Source organism: Sorex araneus, chromosome 1, assembly GCF_027595985.1.
Source record: "Sorex araneus isolate mSorAra2 chromosome 1, mSorAra2.pri, whole genome shotgun sequence".
Taxonomy (NCBI): domain Eukaryota; kingdom Metazoa; phylum Chordata; class Mammalia; order Eulipotyphla; family Soricidae; genus Sorex; species Sorex araneus.
Window position 1 is genome coordinate 240,163 of NC_073302.1, and position 17,803 is coordinate 257,965.

At 52.8% G+C, this 17,803-nt stretch overlaps 1 protein-coding gene across 7 annotated transcripts in view; it reads right to left on the reverse strand.

The window, feature by feature from the left end:
• Positions 1-17,803, reverse strand: part of EHMT1 (euchromatic histone lysine methyltransferase 1) — a 106,709-nt gene that overhangs the window by 25,905 nt on the left and 63,001 nt on the right. For 3 of the 7 annotated variants that reach the window (XM_055124200.1, XM_055124201.1, XM_055124206.1), the window contains 6 exons: positions 14,918-15,075; positions 14,432-14,611; positions 7,541-7,642; positions 5,380-5,500; positions 3,779-3,910; positions 2,738-2,883 (listed from right to left, as the gene is read on the reverse strand). In XM_055124200.1, coding sequence (XP_054980175.1) covers positions 2,738-2,883; positions 3,779-3,910; positions 5,380-5,500; positions 7,541-7,642; positions 14,432-14,611; positions 14,918-15,075 — 839 coding nt within the window. The remainder of the gene's footprint in view (positions 1-2,737; positions 2,884-3,778; positions 3,911-5,379; positions 5,501-7,540; positions 7,643-14,431; positions 14,612-14,917; positions 15,076-17,803) is intronic. The other 4 variants (XM_055124203.1, XM_055124202.1, XM_055124204.1 and 1 more) reach the window with 4 other exon arrangements.

Sequence of the window (17,803 nt, forward strand, 5' to 3'; positions counted from 1 at the left end):
CAGGGTTCGATTCCTCCACCCCTCTTGGAAAGCCCAGAAAGCTACCGAGAGTATCTTGCCCGCACGGCAGAGCTTAGCAAGCCACCCGTGGTGTATTCAATACGCCAAAAACAGTAACAAGTCTCACAATGGAGATGTTACTGGTGCCCACTCGAGCAAATTGATGAGCAACAGGATGACAGTGACAGTGATACAGTGATACTGCTACATTACTTGGTTCATCTCAGACCCGCACAAAGCAACAGACCAGGATAAGTGGAGGAGGATGGATCAGTCCAGTGCCCAGCCAAACAGAGCCCCTGGCATTCGCTGGCTTCCACAATCAAAAATCGCTGCCATGCCCCAGTGGCTGCCATGTCCACCACCTTGGGACAGACCTAACCAAGATATAATCTGCTGAAAATTCAGGTATACGGGTTTAGTGACTGAAATCTCCCGGCTTTCTCGGGGTCAAGATGGGTTACCTCCCCCCACCTCCCTGTACTTCTGGAAGCCTCAGCAGTCAAGTCCATAGCCCAAAGCTGCCACCCAGTTAAAAGAGCTACTCCAGCCTTACCGTCCCAATAAAAATACTGAACATCCTGGACAAACACAATGATCTTAGTTATCTGTATTGCAAACCGTAATTCACAAAAGGAGAGAGAGAAGAGAGAGAGCAGAGGAGGAGGGCCTGCCACAGAGGGAGGTGGGGTTGAGTGGGAGGGAAACAGGGGACACTGGTGGTGGGAAATGTGCACTGATAGAGGGGTGGGCGCTGGGTCATTGTATGACTGAAACCCAATCATGAACAGCTTTGTAATGGTCTATATCACAGATACTCAATTTTAAAAAAATTTTAAAGCGAAAGAAAAAGATCACACACTGTCCAGATGCCAAAGGAAGAGAAAGAAGGAGAAGCAAAACCAAACAAGTCCCCCCAGCCAGCTGCTCCTCCCTCATAACGAAGACCAGGAGGCAGCAAGTGCCAGTGGACAGCAGATTCCAGGGGTGCCGTGTCCAGGGCCTCAGCTAAGGAGGGGAAGTTTCAAGCCAAAGGCTTCCACATACAAGGACAGAATGTTGCTACACAAATTAAATCAAAACAGCACTGAAGGGGCTGGAGCAATAGCACAGTGGGTAGGGTGTTTGCCTTGCATGCAGCCAACCCAGGTTTGATTCCCAGCATCCCATATGGTCCCCTGAGCACTGGTAGGAGTAATTCCTGAGTGCAGAGCCAGGAATAACTCCTGTGCATTGCCGGGTGTGACCCAAAAAGCGGGAGGGGAAAAAAAAAAACACTCTAAAGTCTGAAGCACCCAAATGTCAAGTCTCCAGAGAGAACCTCAGGTTACAGGGACCAGCATGGACTTGGCCTTACCAGATGCCTCCACATGCCCTCCTGCTCAACCCTGGCACCAAAGATCCCTGAGCAGGGCTGGAGTGCCTCCCCACACAACTATAGCCAGAACAGCAAACCCAGAAACTTAGAATTTTTCAAAAGGAATTTAAAAAATTACCAAAAACTGGGTCAGAAGCAAATTCCTGGGTTACCCAAATGCTGAGTAGGGAGAGGCCTGGATTTGAGACTTCAGTAACCAAGCTGAGGATTCAACTCGAGAAAAGGCTGTAGAGGGGCTGGAGTGGTAGGCCAGCCTTGCACATGGCCAACCCAGGTTTGATCCCCAGCACCACACAAGGTGCCACAAATCCCACCAGGAGTGATACCTGAGCACAAAGCCAGGAATAAGAACTGAGCACCACTGGTTGTGGGCCTAAAACAAAAAGAAAAAAAAAAAAAAAAAAAAAGAACAAGCTGCAGAACAGTTTCAATAGGGACACTGGCCGCTTCCCCCTGACTACAAAGACCAAGCAGTGAGTGCCAGTGGACATATTCCCAGTGCCACTGGGCCACAAAAAAGGGCCTTCAACAAGGGCACACAGCAACAGGCATCTTGTGTGCACGCAAAACTACTTTTCCTGAAGAGACACACTGGGTCAAGGAGACTGTTCAGAGGCAAAGCACAGGCCTCCGGAGGAGGCTCTGGTGCACATGGACACACAGATGAGCTGAGCCCAAGGAAGCCTGGAGCAAATTCTTCCATCTCCCCAGCCCACGCCACTCCACAAGCACTAGCTTCCAGCCATGTACTGTCCCGGTCAGTCAGGTCCCCACAGCTGCTCCCCAGCCCCGTGCCTGTCACAACCAGTCCTCCCAGGTGCTTCTAGGCAACCCCAATAGACCAGCGCTGTCTCCCAGGACCCAGGAACCTGGGGCACACAGGCTGGAGCGGCTCAGAAAACTCGGCTGACTGGCCAGGCCACAGTTCTTACAGAGCTGAGACTTGAGTCAGGGGGTGGATGGAACACACAGAGGGATGCAGAAGGGGCGTTTCTCCCCAAGTCCCCACATTCACAAGCACGGGGACCCCAGCCCATCCTCAGGGTTTTATGGGGCTTCTCTTCAGACTTGGCCGCTGGGGCCTGAGCTCCACTGCAGGCCCTCATCTCAAGAAAAGTGGGGGAGGGGAGTGTTTTCCTGGGAGCCCACCATTCAGGGCATCTTCCCTGAGGATGGTCCCTCCCTCAGGTGTATCCTGGCTGCTCAGAGCAACAGGGTGGCCCTTGGTTCTGGTCACTCTATAAAGGCCACTCCAAAGGCTTGGAGATGAAGGCCCAAGGGGCTTTCTGGGAGGATCAAGGCCACAGTGGAGTAGACAGTTGGCCTGCAGAGGGGTGCAGCCCGGGCCAGCCCACTCACCTCATGGTCCACGCTCTCCGTAGCCATGCACTGATTATTAGCCAGGGTGGTGATCTCTCGGCTTTTCGGGGTCTCCATGCGGCAGCTGCAAAGAGGTACTTCCTGGAGGCCATCAGTCTCCACCGAGTCCGGTCCATTGGCCAGCCCTGAAGTTACAAAGACACGCCAGGAGAGGGTGTCACTACATTCAAGGATCCAGGGACAGCCGCTGAACCTGTAGGACTCTTCAGTGTGAAGCCCCAGGGCGCCCCAGTCTGGCCTGAGGAAGAGAGACCTCTCCACCCAACAGATACCTGCTGGCTCCCCATCAACCACCCCAGCCCCCAGGAGCCCAAACACTTCTCCCGTCACACACAAACACCAACTGAGTGCAAGTACAGTTTTCCTCCCTGGGTTTGAGAACTGGAGCCACAAGAACACCACCATTCCTTCCCCTTCAGATTTGCTACTTCTAAACTCCAGGAGTCCTAGGCCAAGCAGAAGGGGGGAGAGGTGGGCAGCAAACCTGGAGCTGCAGACCAGTGATTCCGGCAGAGGGAACAGAATGGAAAGGACCTGTGGCTTCCTCTGGTAGACAGGCCCTGGGAGTACCCAGGGCCTCTGCCTCTCTTCATCAAGGCCACACAGCACTGGCCTCAGGTCCCAAACAGTCCTGGCTCACATGGATCAGATGGCATGCCCCACAAGCGCATCTCGCCCCTCCTGTCAGAGCCAGGACCCAGGACAACCAGGGGGGCTGTCCAGGCAGAGGAGAAGCCACCTGGTGGCACAGCCCATACCCGACAGCCCATCGAAGCTTCCAGAAGCCAAGGGGTGAGCATGAGAGAACGGGTGAGCACCCTAGCAAGTCAGAACGCCAGGGAGGTGACTCAGCACCAGAACTGAGGCAAAAGGCTCCAGCACCCCCTAGCCTGCGTGGGGGATGTTGCGTGCTATGCCCCTGCTCTCCTGGGGAGAGGCCCACAGCAGCAATGAGGGGATCGGGGGCGGGCACCCAATGAAGTCAGCCTAAACACGTCTCAGAAAGGCACCAGCACTCACCTTCTGTCTGTGAGGGCAGCGTCCCTTTGACATGCAGGTCCAGGGAGTCAAGAGACACCTCCATGTAGCCCGTGTTGCCTCCCGGCGCCTCCTGCTCTACACTGCCTGAAGATGAGGTGGGCACATCAGAACCTGCATTCAGAGCACAACCCTCACTCAGGACCGAGGCCACTGCCGCCACACTGTCCGCGCACACTTCCTGTTCTCAGGGGCAGGGAGCTGTGCTGAAATGAACAGTCACTCTGCTTTGGGGCCAACAGACACAGCTGGCCGCAGCAGCAGTGGAGTGGAACAGTGGAGCACGGGGCGGGCCCGAAGCAGCCCACCTCAGATTCCAAGGCCAGGAGCAGGGAAAGATCCACTGTGTCACAGTGCCATGCAGAGCAGCTCACTGGGGACCCTGAGAATTGCCTTACCGCCCCGCCAGCACCCAAAGGCACAGCATGAGGGTCCCTGGCATTTCCTGTGCTCACCTAGACAGAGCACAGCAGCAGAGGGCACAGTGCACCAGTGGCACTGGGGCCGCAGACACTAGCACAAGCAGTGCGTGCCAGCCCAGGAGCCCCGGCCTCCATGCACTGATGCTCAGGAAGGGAATGGTCGACTCCCAAAGAACCAGTCTCTTCCTGTCAGATCTGATTGTGACATCTGCCACCCACTAATGACTAGGGTTGATTCAGTTGGTCTGGCTGGCTGGGTATTCCCGAAGAGAGATGGACTGTTCTTGGACAGAGAGTGAATGAGTAGCTGTGCTCCCTGTTGGAACCTCAAAACCAGCCCTTTCCAGAGGAAGCAGTCATGGGGCTGGGGTCACAGGGATCCACCCTGGCACCACATGGCTCCCAAGCATCAGCAGGTGTGGTCCTGTGGCAGTTCCACAGCAGCCCTGGGCTCTTGTGCTACCCAAAGGCTGGATACCACTGAGTGCCACGTGGGCAGCCCCTCCCTACTCTCCAAAGGCAGCATCGAACTCGGATGTGAACTAATCTGCATGAGGCAGCACCTGACATACCACTCATGATGGCAGAGATGAAGCCTGGCCCCAAGCACACTCAGTCTGAGCCCTGCAGAGATCATGGCCCTCTCTGGCACCCAAGTACAGTCCACGCTGACCAGCCCCAGGGAACAGTGCCACCTCCCCAATGGCTTAGCAAAGCTGTGTCTACATGAGGGAAGTACAAAAGGGTAGTGAGGAGGACTGAGCATAGAGGCTACTGTGGAGGCAAACAGCACACAATCAGAACTGGCCCAAAAGGCTAGAAAAGCAGTCAGATGGTCCACAAAGGGTTGTCCACTGGGGGAGGAAGTCGTCAGTACTGAAGGAGGAAAGTTGGTATAGGAACATTGTACTACTGAAACTCAACTCTTAGCATACACGCACGCACGCACGCACGCACGCAGGACGCCTCTGTCCAAACAAAACTGACAGGCAATCCCCACTCTCTACCCAGCTTCCCACAGTGGTGGTTCTCACAGAATGCCTGACTACGGCACCCCTGCTCACAGGGCAACAGGTCCCCTAGCTCAAGGCTGTTCACACTAGCATGAGTTTCCCTGGCACACCATGTTCACCTGAGCATTCACCTGGCACACTGGCTTACCTGATACACCACTTGGCTTCTTCTTACTTCTCCGCCTCCTTTTCCTGGTAGGCTTGATCCAGGGGCTATCTGGTTTCCCTCTCCTCTTGAGGAGCTTCTTCTTGATACTGGATTCCGAACTCTGAATGCAAAGGGGCATGGAGAGAAAGAGCAATAAATGAGAACTCTCCAAAGCAGAGGTGCTTAAAGTGATGTTTTCTTGCAAAATAAAATAGGTGCAATGCAATATGTTGATTCTTCAACTAGAAGATTCATTTCACTTTTCTTTTCAATCCTCTTAAAGATAACCATACATTTCTCAAAACATGATTCAAAGATGAGTTATTTCACAGTCATCATCCCCCCCACCTTCCAAAAGGCAAAAAAATACTTAAGTGAAATTTACATATTTTGACTGAATTTGGTACAAAGGAAAAGAACAAATGAGGAAGTTACAGTAAGGAGCTAGAGAAACAAGCTCAGTAAGAGAATCCACTTTCAATCATATGCACCCACTCAAATGCTCATGAGAAAGGACAATCATGCTCAACATGCTGCAGAACCTATGTCCAAATTAGTTCTCTGCACAAGCAGAAGGAAAGTGGTTACGTGAAGCTGGAAGAGTCCGCGAGGCTCTTACTGATATGTTTCTAAAATCTAAGAGATAGAAAGGGTGCTCAGGTGCACAACACAAGTATAAGGATGAATCCCGGGCTCCTGCAACACCCTGAGTTTCACAGCCTGCTTATAAGGAAGAGAACTTTCTGCTTATAACAGAAAGAGAACAGTTTCCCAAATGAGACAAGCCAGGGCCTCTGAATGTATTGACTTTCCTGGTCCTACCTCTACACTCCACAGTACTGTTACGAGACCCCTATGATCCAACACAGCCCCTACCCATTGCTGGATGCTACCCCAACACTTTAGCAACAATGAACCAAGGCTGTCATTTCAATCCATTGCCCCAAAGAAACAACAGGATATTGCCAAAACCAGCAGTCCACTCTCTCCCTGTCTCTCACACTCTGGAGACAGTGGACTCCGCAGTCACCTCCAGCACCTAAGACAATGAACTCCATGTGTCACTTCATGCACCTTGAAACAGTAGGCTCCATGGGCCACCTCAGGCTCAAGATAATGGTCTCCATGTGTCACCTCAGGCATCTCAAGACAGTGGATTCCACGTGTCACCTCAGGCACCTCAAGACAGTGGGCTCCATGTGTCACCTCAGGTACCTGAAGGCAGTGGACTCCACATGTCACCTCAGATACCTCAAGACAATGGTCTCCACGTGTCACCTCAGGCACCTCAAGACAATGGACTCCATGTGTCACCTCAGGCACCTCAAGACAGTGGACTCCATGTGCAACCTCAGGCACCTCAAGACAATGGACTCCATGTGTCACCTCAGGCACCTCAAGACAGTGGACTCCATGTGTAACCTCAGGCACCTCAAGACAATGGACTCCAATGTGTCACCTCAGGTACCTCAAGACAGTGGACTCCATGTGTCACCTCGGGCACCTGGGAATTGTGGGCTCCATGTGTCACCTCAGGCACCTGGGAACTGTGGACTCCATGTGTCACCTCAGGTACCTGGAGAAAGAGGACTCCATGTGTCACCTTAGATACCTGGGGTCACTGGACTCCATGTGTCACCTCAGGCACCTGGGGGCATTGGACTCCAGGTATCACCTCAGGCTCCTGGCAAAAGAAGACTCTAGGAGGCCCAGTTCCCTGCAGGTAGCGCCTTTGCCTAGAACACAGCCTCATTCCACCTGCTAGGAGATCTGCTTTCCTCCCTCCACTCTCCTTTCCCTTTCCTGACTCTGATCCCTCCTCCACATCTCCACAGGGTTAAAAGAGACAAAACTGTCTCCATCTCACTTCCCAATAACACTTGTCCACCCAAAGTCCCACCGATCAGTCTTCTTGGCATGGATCACAACAGTAAAACCATGACCGCTGAACTGCTCCTGCTCCTCCCAAACCAGTCACCTATCAATCATGCAGCTCACTGCTCTCCCCCAAATCCCAGACAATGCCTGACCTGCCCTCCTGAGGCCTGGCTCCAAGCATACACTAAAAGAAAATGACGGTGGAGTGAGCACGGGACAGACAATGGTGTCCCCAGAATGCACTTTGCTACCAGCACAAGTCAGAATGTAACACTGGGGTTACCAAATCGGACTCGTCTCCATCCTCCTCCTCCTCCTCCTCCTCCTCCTCCTCCTCCTCCCCGGTGCCGGCCGACTCCTGCTCCTCTTCAGACTCGCCGTCCATCTGACCAGCCACACCACAAGCCAAAAGAAAACAAAAGCCAATCAGGGAAGGTGATTCGATCAAAAACACATTTACCAAACGTGCTGGCAGTGATTGCACGGGGCGGCACAACTCTTCAGCAGTGAGTGGTGGCGACTCCATGGCTCCCACTCCCCCAGCCCCACAGCACCTGACCACACTGTGATCAGATCTGCTCGGCCACGGACGCTCAGTCTACATCTGGAGGTGGCCCACCTTGGAGGAAGAGCTCATCAATGTACTAAGACAAGGGCACTAGGAACATGTGATGGGGAAGAATCAACTGAAAAATAACAAGACAGAGAAAGACCATAAAATAACATAGAGCGCAACACAGACTCCCACACCCCAACCGTCACACAAGTGTAGCAAGCCCCCTCTGGCCTCCACCCCTCTCATGTGTGTGCAGACGGCAGCACACACACATGTCTGTGACTGCGACCGTTTTCTATGTGACAGCAATTTGGAATTCTTCTCTATCAGGAACACCTTGTTCCCTGGCAGCTCTGCTTTTTTCCTCCAGTCATTCAGGTGACACAGGAACACGTTCCAATGCACAGAGGGCGAAGACAGCCTGGAAATGGGCCTCCCCAGCCTCCACTCAAGGCAAGGTGCAGGCAGGAACACCAGGACCTGATTCTCTGCAGGGTGCACCCAGCACAACTCACTAGGTTCAAATCAAAGCGTTTCCTTGTAACGTCGCAAGAAGGGTTTCAAGACCAGCCAAACTCCTCTGGGACAGAGACACAGAAGATCCCCCACCTGCAAGGGACACATCTCTTGAGAGACAGCTCCGGAGGCTTAAGTGTTCAAGAGGAAGGTTCTTCTCTCCGGCCCAGGGGACCCCTGGCATGGGTCTCTGTTCCAGGAACAGAAGATCTTCTGGTGCAGTTCACTGCATTTCCTCCATTTCCTCTTTCCCAAGAAGGTTTGACAGCCCACACTTCCGTATCAATTCAAAGGGGCACATGCACATAGCACAGTGATCCTTCATCAGTTCACAGCGTCCTGAGGCCCTCCCTATCTGCTCTGGCATTTTGACATCAGACACTCGGGACTGTATCTAGACAAACAGACTTGCAGTCTTGCCTTCATGGCTTCCAGGCTGGGTCCTGCACGAGGAGGCCTTCTCCATTTGATATGGAACAATCATAGCCAACGTTTTCCCTCCTTGGTTCTACATCCATTGCTGAACTTCATCTTCTGGAATCTATTTTCTGGAGAATCGCTGTGCTGAGATACAATCTACCTGCCCCAGCAGTGATGCAGGTCAGGGCACTCAGAGTTGTGCAGCCACTGCTGTAACCATGTCTGGAGAGCTTCTGTCAGTCCCTCATGCAGGGTCACCGTCCACTCCAGAGAGTACCTCTCAGCCCCTCACGCGGGGTCACTGTCCGTTCCAGACAGCACCAAACCTAACCCTAACCCTCAAGCAGGGTCGCCATCCGTTCCTGCACCACTGGCAGTGCCTGGACAGATGGTCCCAGCTGCTGTCCATGTGCTGCACAGGGGTGCCTCTCCCCCCCCCCCAACCAGCTCAGTGGCGCTTCCGGGAACTACTGGGTAATGACAGACAGCAGTGGGGAGTCTATGCAACACGCCTTCTCATTCCAATTCCAATTCATGTTTCGGGGCATGAACTTCTATTTGTCTGCTCCTCTCACCTTTCTGCAAAACTTCAGTTTTCTCTGATAGATACATCACATTTTTCACAAAATTCATTGCTAAGAGCCATGGTGATATTCAAAGCACAGCAGCCAAGTTGTGTCCTGATTGGTCAAAGACCCACACACAAACAAGCAGATAGGCCCCACGCTGCTGCTGTCCACCTCTCCTGGGACACAGGTCACACAGAGAGCCCAGACCCACCCCATGGGCAGGAAAGCCCCAGCCCAGGCCCTCCAGTGCTCCTGCAGCCCCCAGTGAGGGTGAGTGCCCTGACAGGAGAGGGGAAGACAGTCCAAACAGCACTTCAGCTGCTCTGCCTCACCCTTTGAGAGGGATGCTTGTATGTGCAGAAAACTCTCCTCTCTCTTGAATACTAATGTTCCCTCCCAGTTCTCATTGTACAGACTCATGAAAACAATGAGTTGAGATCGCCAATTCCTCCATTTTCATCACTGAAACTCAAAATGCTTTAAATCAGCATTTCTAACCCAGGAGGCCATACGGAATTCTGTAAACTCCTAAGATATTCCAAGGGGGTCATAGTGGAGATCACATGAAGGGGGAGGGGGTGGTAGCACAGATGGCAGACACAGCACAAGACTAAAGGGTCCACAAGTAGGATATTGACAGTGGGAGGAGAGGGGCTGAGGGGTCCATAAGAAGCAGGTTGAAAGGAGGGCACAGTTGGAAAAAGTGAGAAAACATTATTTTAAATGAGCACCATTAAATACAACTGTTTGGGCTGGACTTTGATCCCTGTGCATAGCTTTAATAAATTATCTTTATGTTGCAAGGCATTTTCATTTCCAAAAGGCTGAGCCATGAAGAGAATGAGGCTGATTAACAACACGGGGAGCCGCGAATCCCTCCAACACTCCTGTACAGGAAGGGGCGGTCTGGCAGGCAAAGACACAGTGAGGTGATGGCAACTGGACTGTGCTGTAGACCAGAGACCAGGAGAGGGTTGGGAGAGGACGAGGGACCAGCAAGACAGGAGGTGACGTTCAGCCCCTCCATGGGAGAAGCCATGTCAGACAGCCAGCATAGTGGAAGAGACACCAGGTCACCACACAGGACATCATTTCCCATACGAGCAAGCGTTATCAAAACGGTGGCGAACACCAGGAAGGGCTGATACCCAGGCTGGCACCTCACTGATGAGCCAATCAGCCTCTGAGCCTTACTTACATCCCACAGCAAACAAGTAGACAAAGTACACAGGCTTCCTAGAAGCCAGGGAAACGCCAGCCAGTGCCCAATGAACCCCACTCGCAGGAAGGGGTTCAAGCCTTTCAGCTCAGATAGCTGCACAATGACAATGCTTGTGGACGGATGGACCGACCGACGGGCAGACGGACAGGTGTGACCAGACCAACTGGGCATTCCCCCGCTGTGGGCAGGGCACCACGGACACCGAGAGCTCCAGCACACCACATGGGTGACAGCCGTGGAGCAGGGTCCCGACGTGTGCGTATGGTGCAACTCACAGCTCCCTCCTCTCCGAAGCTCCACTGTGCCAACCCTGGGGATGACATGCAGCTCTAACCTCCTGCCTGACCCTCAGGGTGCCTCTGAAGAACCAAGCAAGGGGGTGAGTAGCCTCTTAGATTTGACCTCCCAGTTCTGACACCTTCCCACAGACACCTGGAAACGGATCCCAGAGAACCCCTGACAAACACTTTAAAGCCCCTGTGGCATAACGACTGGAGCGATAGTACAGCGGGTAGGGCGTTTACCTTGCACGTGGCCGACCCGGGTTCGATTCCTCTGTCCCTCTCGGAGAGCCTGGCAAGCTACCAAGAGTATCCCACCCACACAACAGAGCCTGGCAAGCTACCTGTAGCGTATTCGATATGCCAAAAACAGTAACAACAAGTCTCACAATGGAGATGTTACTGCTGCCCACTTGAGCAAATCAATGAGCAACGAGACGACAGCGTTACAGTGGCATAACGATGAATGTAAGGGGTCAGAGCGATAGGACAGCAGGGACAGCAGTGATAGGACACTGCTTGCCTTGATGCAGCTGACCTAGGTTTGATCCCTGAGTACAGAGCCAGAAGGCCTGAGCAACATCAAGTGTGGCCTCAAAACCAAACCAACAATGAAAATAAACTAGAACAAGGACAGATCCCACCGACATGCAAGTGAGTGGGAAAAAAAATTACACTAAGAAGAAAACCAGGAGGGGCTGGAGCAATAGCACAGCGGGTAAGGCATTTGTCTTGCATGCGGTCGACCCGGGTTCGATTCCCAGCATCCCATATGGTCCCCTGAGCACCACCAGGGGTAATTCCTGAGTGCAGAGCCATGAGTGACCCCTGTGCATCGCCAGGTATGACCCAAAAAAAAAAAAAGAAGAAGAAGAAAACCAGGAGCATAGCCACACACACCGTTTCAGCTCAAATACAACAGGCAGTGGGTGCAGGTCCATACAACAGGACCCTGAACATCCTGGGCTGTTCCTGCCGGTGTCCTGGCCGCCTGCCAATCCGTACCTGAGGAGGGCTCTGCAGAGAGAGGGCTTCTGAAGCCGCTGCTGCCTTTTTCCATCTCAGGGTTCTTCTGAGGGGAAGGATCAGTCCTGCCTTCCATCAGCCTCTGCTATTTCAATCCATGGCCCTGCAGGGTTACTTCTGTGCTTAGCCTTGGAGTAGGCTGGCAGCCCGCCCTTTCCCATCTTTTCCAGGCACTGCAATAATTCACCATGAAGAGCATCACTCCTTCCACCCTCTTCATTCTGTTTCTTGATGCTTGGAGGCTGTATCCATTATAGCTTTTCCTTTATATAGTACATCGAGTTACTCGTATCTCAAAGTCTAACAAACACCCAAAATCGAGAAACCAGAAACAGATTCCAGTTCCTAGGCCCTGAGGAATAGGATCAGAGTGGCTTTTCCATCCACAGAGGCTCCAGGCGCTCCCCATCCTGAGAGACACCATGGAAGGCCAAGTTTCTCAACCTCACAACTCCCCCAAGGGAAGTTGTCTGGGAATCGTACCCTGGTCACAAGTATGAGTAAGTAGGAGCTGACACCTCAGATACACTTCCTCAGATCTTTGCTGGGGAACAAGAGCTAATGGCCATAACTGGAACACAGATGCCATCATGGGCCAGGCTGGAGGATCTCACCGAGGTGGGCACCACTGTAAGGGGACCCATTGTCCAGCCAGCAGTTGGTTGACACATGGCTCCTGGCTCCTGGGACGTCTTTTTGAGAGGTGCAAGCCGGGAGAAAGAGGAATGGTCTGAGAGAGCTGGCCCAGATCATGAGGAAGGGCACAGACAGGTACAGTGTGGTGACCCCCCCAAAGCAATCATACATGACCACAATCTCTCTCTCTCTTTTTTCTCTCTCTCTCTCTCTCTCTCTCTCCTCTCTCTTTTTTCTCTCTCTCTCTTTTTTCTCTCTCTCTCTTTTTCTCTCTCTCTCTCTCTCTCTCTCTCTCTCTCTCTCTCTCTCTCTCTCTCTCTCTCTCTCTCTCTCTCTCTCTCTCTCTCTCTCTCTCTCTCTCTCTCTCTCTCTCTCTCTCTCTCTCTCTCTCTCTCTCTCTCTCTCTCTCTCTCTCTCTCTCTCTCTCTCTCTCTCTCTCTCTCTCTCTCTCTCTCTCTCTCTCTCTCTCTCTCTCTCTCTCTCTCTCTCTCTCTCTCTCTCTCTCTCTCTCTCTCTCTCCAGTGTAGTCACCACTCTAGGCCTAACACACACAACCCACCTATGCAGCAGTCTCCAGTACTTCTTATAGAGTATACACTACTCTATAGGCAAGAAAAACTCGTCAGAGATATTGTAAAATAACATCTAGATTCCCTTTGAGAAGGCCAGGAGAGTAGAAGACAGACAGCTGTATAATCCCTGGCAAAGCATATGGCCCCCACAATGCTGGGAGTAACCCCCAAGCAGAGGTCCAGGAACAGAATCTTGAGCATCTCATTGAGGCCCCCCAAGCCCCCAAATAAACAGATTCCCTACCCCCACCCCAAATCTCTACTGTCAGTGTTTTCCAAAACTTACCTTTCTGGTGGGTTTTTGGTATCACGGATCAGACTGGGGCCTCATCCTCAGAGGCATATGTACCAAGTTACATCCCTGGACCCACCATTTTCATTATCACCAAAGAGCTAGGAGCAACTTTAGCATGTGCCCAAAAATCTGCCAGAAAGGTCAGAAAGGTATGATAACGAATCTGAAAATCAGCAAGCCTATGAGAAGAAACATGGAAGAAAATGGTCCACCTGACATGCGAGTCCAAAGTCGAAGCTGCAGAGTCCTGAATAGATGATACCGGCCAGTCCCACATGGCAAACAAGCTGATACTGCAACGCTCCGCCTGGAACTTCTCTGCTGCCATCAGTTCCAGGATAATTCAGAACATCTCAACAACTCAAAGGTGTCTCAGCCAAGCCTGGCGCACCACAGAAGCCCCCGTTTCCCTCCCGTTTTCTCCCCTGGTGCAGCACTCCAGGAAATGAGTTAACTACCTAAAATCTGCCCCTCCCACCCCAGATATACACACACAGTACAGCCCAGGGCAAGGCTGTGGGTGGGCACAGAAGGTGTGCACATAATGACAGGTCTGGTCCACTGTGCCACACCAGGTACTAACAGAACTGCCTGGCCAACAACAGCCCTGGACAAACACTCCAACCAGGAGAACAGAGAATGCTGCATCAGCCCCCTCCTGCTGAAGGGTTCAGAACTGAACAAGGCCACACCATGTGTGGACCAGCCATCCGAATAACATGATTCCTATCTAGACTCTACACTGAAACAAAGTTCAGGACATTCACTTAGGGACTGGAGAGGTAGTGCAAGGGTTAAGACACCTGCCTTGCATGCAGCTGACCCTGGTGGATCCCCAGCACCGCTAGGAGTCAGCCCTGAGCACAAAGCCAGAAATAGGCCCTGAGCTCTGTCACGAGTGGCTCAACAAAACAAAACAAAACAAGAAACATTCACTCCAATGGGAAAACAACCCCTTCTCCAATGAAAGTGAAGCATTAAGAATTCAGGAGGAAGCAACAGAAAAGCTGCCATTAGGGGCCAGCCACAGGCCCAGCCTGCTCTCAGAACCACTCTCCTGAGCGTGCAGTGGGAGGCCTACCTTCTGGGCATGGTCAGTCTCAGACATACTCTCCTTGGAAGTCCTGCTGTCCTCTGTGGGGAAGGCAGCCATCTGCTCCGCTCCTTGGTCCTCATCTTCGTCCAGCTCCTCTGAGTCGTCCTCTTCTGAGTCTATCTCCAAGCTCTCCCCATTCATATGGAGGCTGCCATCCTTTTCCCCCTGGAATACAGCAGCAGGAACCGCTGCTGACCAGCACCAACCAGGGAGGTGACCAGCTTAGCCTGGGAGGCGGGAGCAGCTACCACAGCCAGGACAGGAGTCTGGAGGCCAAGTGCCTGATGCCGGGGATAGGAGGGCAAGATGGGTCCTCACAGGCCCACCTGGACAGGACCCTGTGTGCACAGGCACCTGGATCCAAGGACTCGAGGCTGCCCAAAATACGGGCCCTCCCATGAAGCTCTCGGCCAGAGGCCCTGGCACACGCGTGTTTCCGAGCCCCTGTGCAAGGGAGCCAGCGCCCCTTACCTTGGCGCCCACAGTGGAATGAGTTAGACTCTGAAACATCTCTATCACCGTCCTCTGCTTTAATACTTTGGTCTTTTTCTTAGGAACCAGGCTATAGGTTCCCATTCTTCGTTTTTTCTTCCGTGATACTGCAGCTGCTAAAACAAAAGGCAAGCAAGCTAAAAAAAAAAAAGTCAAAAGGGGACAAGAAAGGAAAAGAAATACCATTCAAATGTTTTTAAAGGAAGGTGGCGATCCACACAATCATCAGCACGCCCCAAAAGCTAACAGGGCTGACAGTCTGGCAGTTCAGAGTGGCAGGGCCCATGCCCTGGGTGCCACAGCCCCGCGCACAGCACCACCCATAAAAACTGCACGTGAAGCTGAAAACATACTCTGAGTTCTTAATCTTATTCCCAATGAAACACTAAGCTCTGAGGCTGGGGAGAGGCTCAAAGGACTGAGCACAGATGTTCCTACACAAGCCCTGGCTCCACCCCAGCACCACATGGCCCCCCCAGCACAGACATAGGAGTAGCTCCCCCAAGTCCAGCACCACTGGGTGTGTCCAAGATGAGTAACACAGACAAGGGTCAGAGAGGTAGTATGGTAAGGTACTTGCCTTGCATACAGCCAAGGCAGGTTCAACCCCATCATTGAACACGGTCCCCAGAGCCGTGCCAGTGTGGCCCAAAATAAAAGATCAACAAAACACACAGTGCAACCAACCCTGAAATACAAGACAGGCTCCCGAAACCCTGCAGGTAGCCATGAACAGGTCTCAGGAGCACTGGGGGGATGGGGGCATCAGTGTGGACATACAGAGGCTGGGGCGGGGGAGAAAGGCTGATCCCCTGGGGCTATTCCATCCACAACGAAACTGTAAGGTGCCTCAGGTATCTTGCCCATCGCCTCTGCAGGCAGCAGCCCAGGGTGAGGGGGCCTGGACCCCCACCTAGCAGACTCTATTAGCCAGGAGGCCAGGAGAGGAGAATGAGGGGCAAATTCAGGGACCAGAGGAGCCAAGGCTGATTGCCTTTCTAGAATGAACATCTTATTTTCATAGCACTGAAGTTTTTTAGTGCCAAGGTTGTTTAAATTTTGGTTTTGTTTTGGAGCCACACCCAGTGGTACTCAAGAGCTTATTCCTGGCTTTGGTGGGGCTCAGGGGACCCAAGGGGATGCCAGGAATTAAACCCACGTTGGCCACTTGCAAAGTAAGCGCCCTCCCCATTGTCAGATCTCTGCTCCAGTGCCAAGGTTTCAGCGATCCTGGAAGCCACTGCTGAGACAGAGTGCTGCTAACAGGATGGAGGAACCAGGACACTAACTCAGGAAACAGAAACCACTACAGGTAGCATGCCATGTAGACCACAAGGTCCACAGCTTGGCAGTGGTCCCTCTACCCCCACCCTGGGGAGACAGGAAATGAACACAAGACAGTGCCAACACCGTGTGAACCTCAGCCTGGGGGGTGGTCACAAGAAGGGTGTGGGGTGAGACAGACGAACACAGCAGGATGCAGAGTAAGAGACAGACGGACAAGAAGGGTGCAGGGTGAGACAGATAAACAAGAAGTGTACAGGGTGAGACAGACCAACACAGAAGGGTGTGAGGTGAGACAAACGAACACAGCAAGGTACGAGATGAGAGAGAACACAGGATCCCAGGGCAGGCCTCACATGCAGCTAAGCCCAGACTGACCCCGCAACACATGGTCCTGAGGCCCCTGAGCAAGACCCTGCTGGTCCAACTAACTTCCAGCACCTTTAGCCCTTCGCCATGGACCACTGGCCCAGTCAGCTGTGGGGTCCTAAGCACGACCTGGCAGAATGTAACGAAGCTGAAGCAGGACAAGCCCCCAAGATGCCACCAAGCACTGACTCTGAACACGCCCGGGCACTGCCAGGCCAGTGCTCAGGGACAGGCCCCACGAGGCATCGCACCGCATCCTGCATGCTGGAAAAGAGGCAGGGACGGCGTTGGCAACTGTGGCAGACCACGGGCTGGGATGAGGCAGGTCCCTGGAGGAGGCCTGGAGCAGACTCCCCAGGAGCCACAGTCATAAGACAAGGCAAGGGCTGGGGAGCAGCTCACACAGAAACTCAAAGGCTATCCTCCCAAGGCACCCCAAAACTGGGGAGCAGCTGAGCGTTCGCGCAATGGCTGAGCTAGGATGGACAAATGGCTACCACACAACTCGTGGGACGGAGGTCATGCCCATGGTGACCCCAACCTTGGCCTGGCCCTAGGAGAGAGCTGGGAACGCACATGAGCAACATTCCAAATGAACAGTGATCACAAGTGACACCAAATAACCAAAGGTGAGAATTCACAATCTTGAATCTGGACCAGAATCTGACGCAGAGCTGCCCTGAGCCCAGGACACTGTAGGGCCAGGGCCAGGGCCAGGGCCTGAGACAGAGGCCAGGGAAGATACGGCCAACTTCCAGGAAGAGAAGCACTGAGCTGTGGAAGGGAATGCGTCTCTGTATCTGTATGTCCTGGGGAAAAGGTCGGTAGGAAACATGATGACACAAGGAACACACAGGAACTCTCTGCACAACATGAGCAGCTTTTTCAGAGTCTGACACTATAGTCAGAGCAATAGTCAGAGTGGGCAGGGACTTGTCTCGTATGTGGCCAACCTAGGTACGATCCCTGGCATCCCACATGGTACCCACACATTCCAGGAGTGAAGACTGAGTGCAGAGGCAGGAGTAAGCCCTGAGCACCACCATGCATAACCCAAACTCAAAACAAAAGCAAGACAAAGACACAGAAAAAATCTCAAACTCCAGAAGTCCCCAGGAAAAAAGTTCACTAGCCAAGAACAGAAAGTGGTGTGAATGGGCCTAGAACCAACTCGTGCTCCAGGACTAAAGAACACAGGGTCTCCTGTGTGCG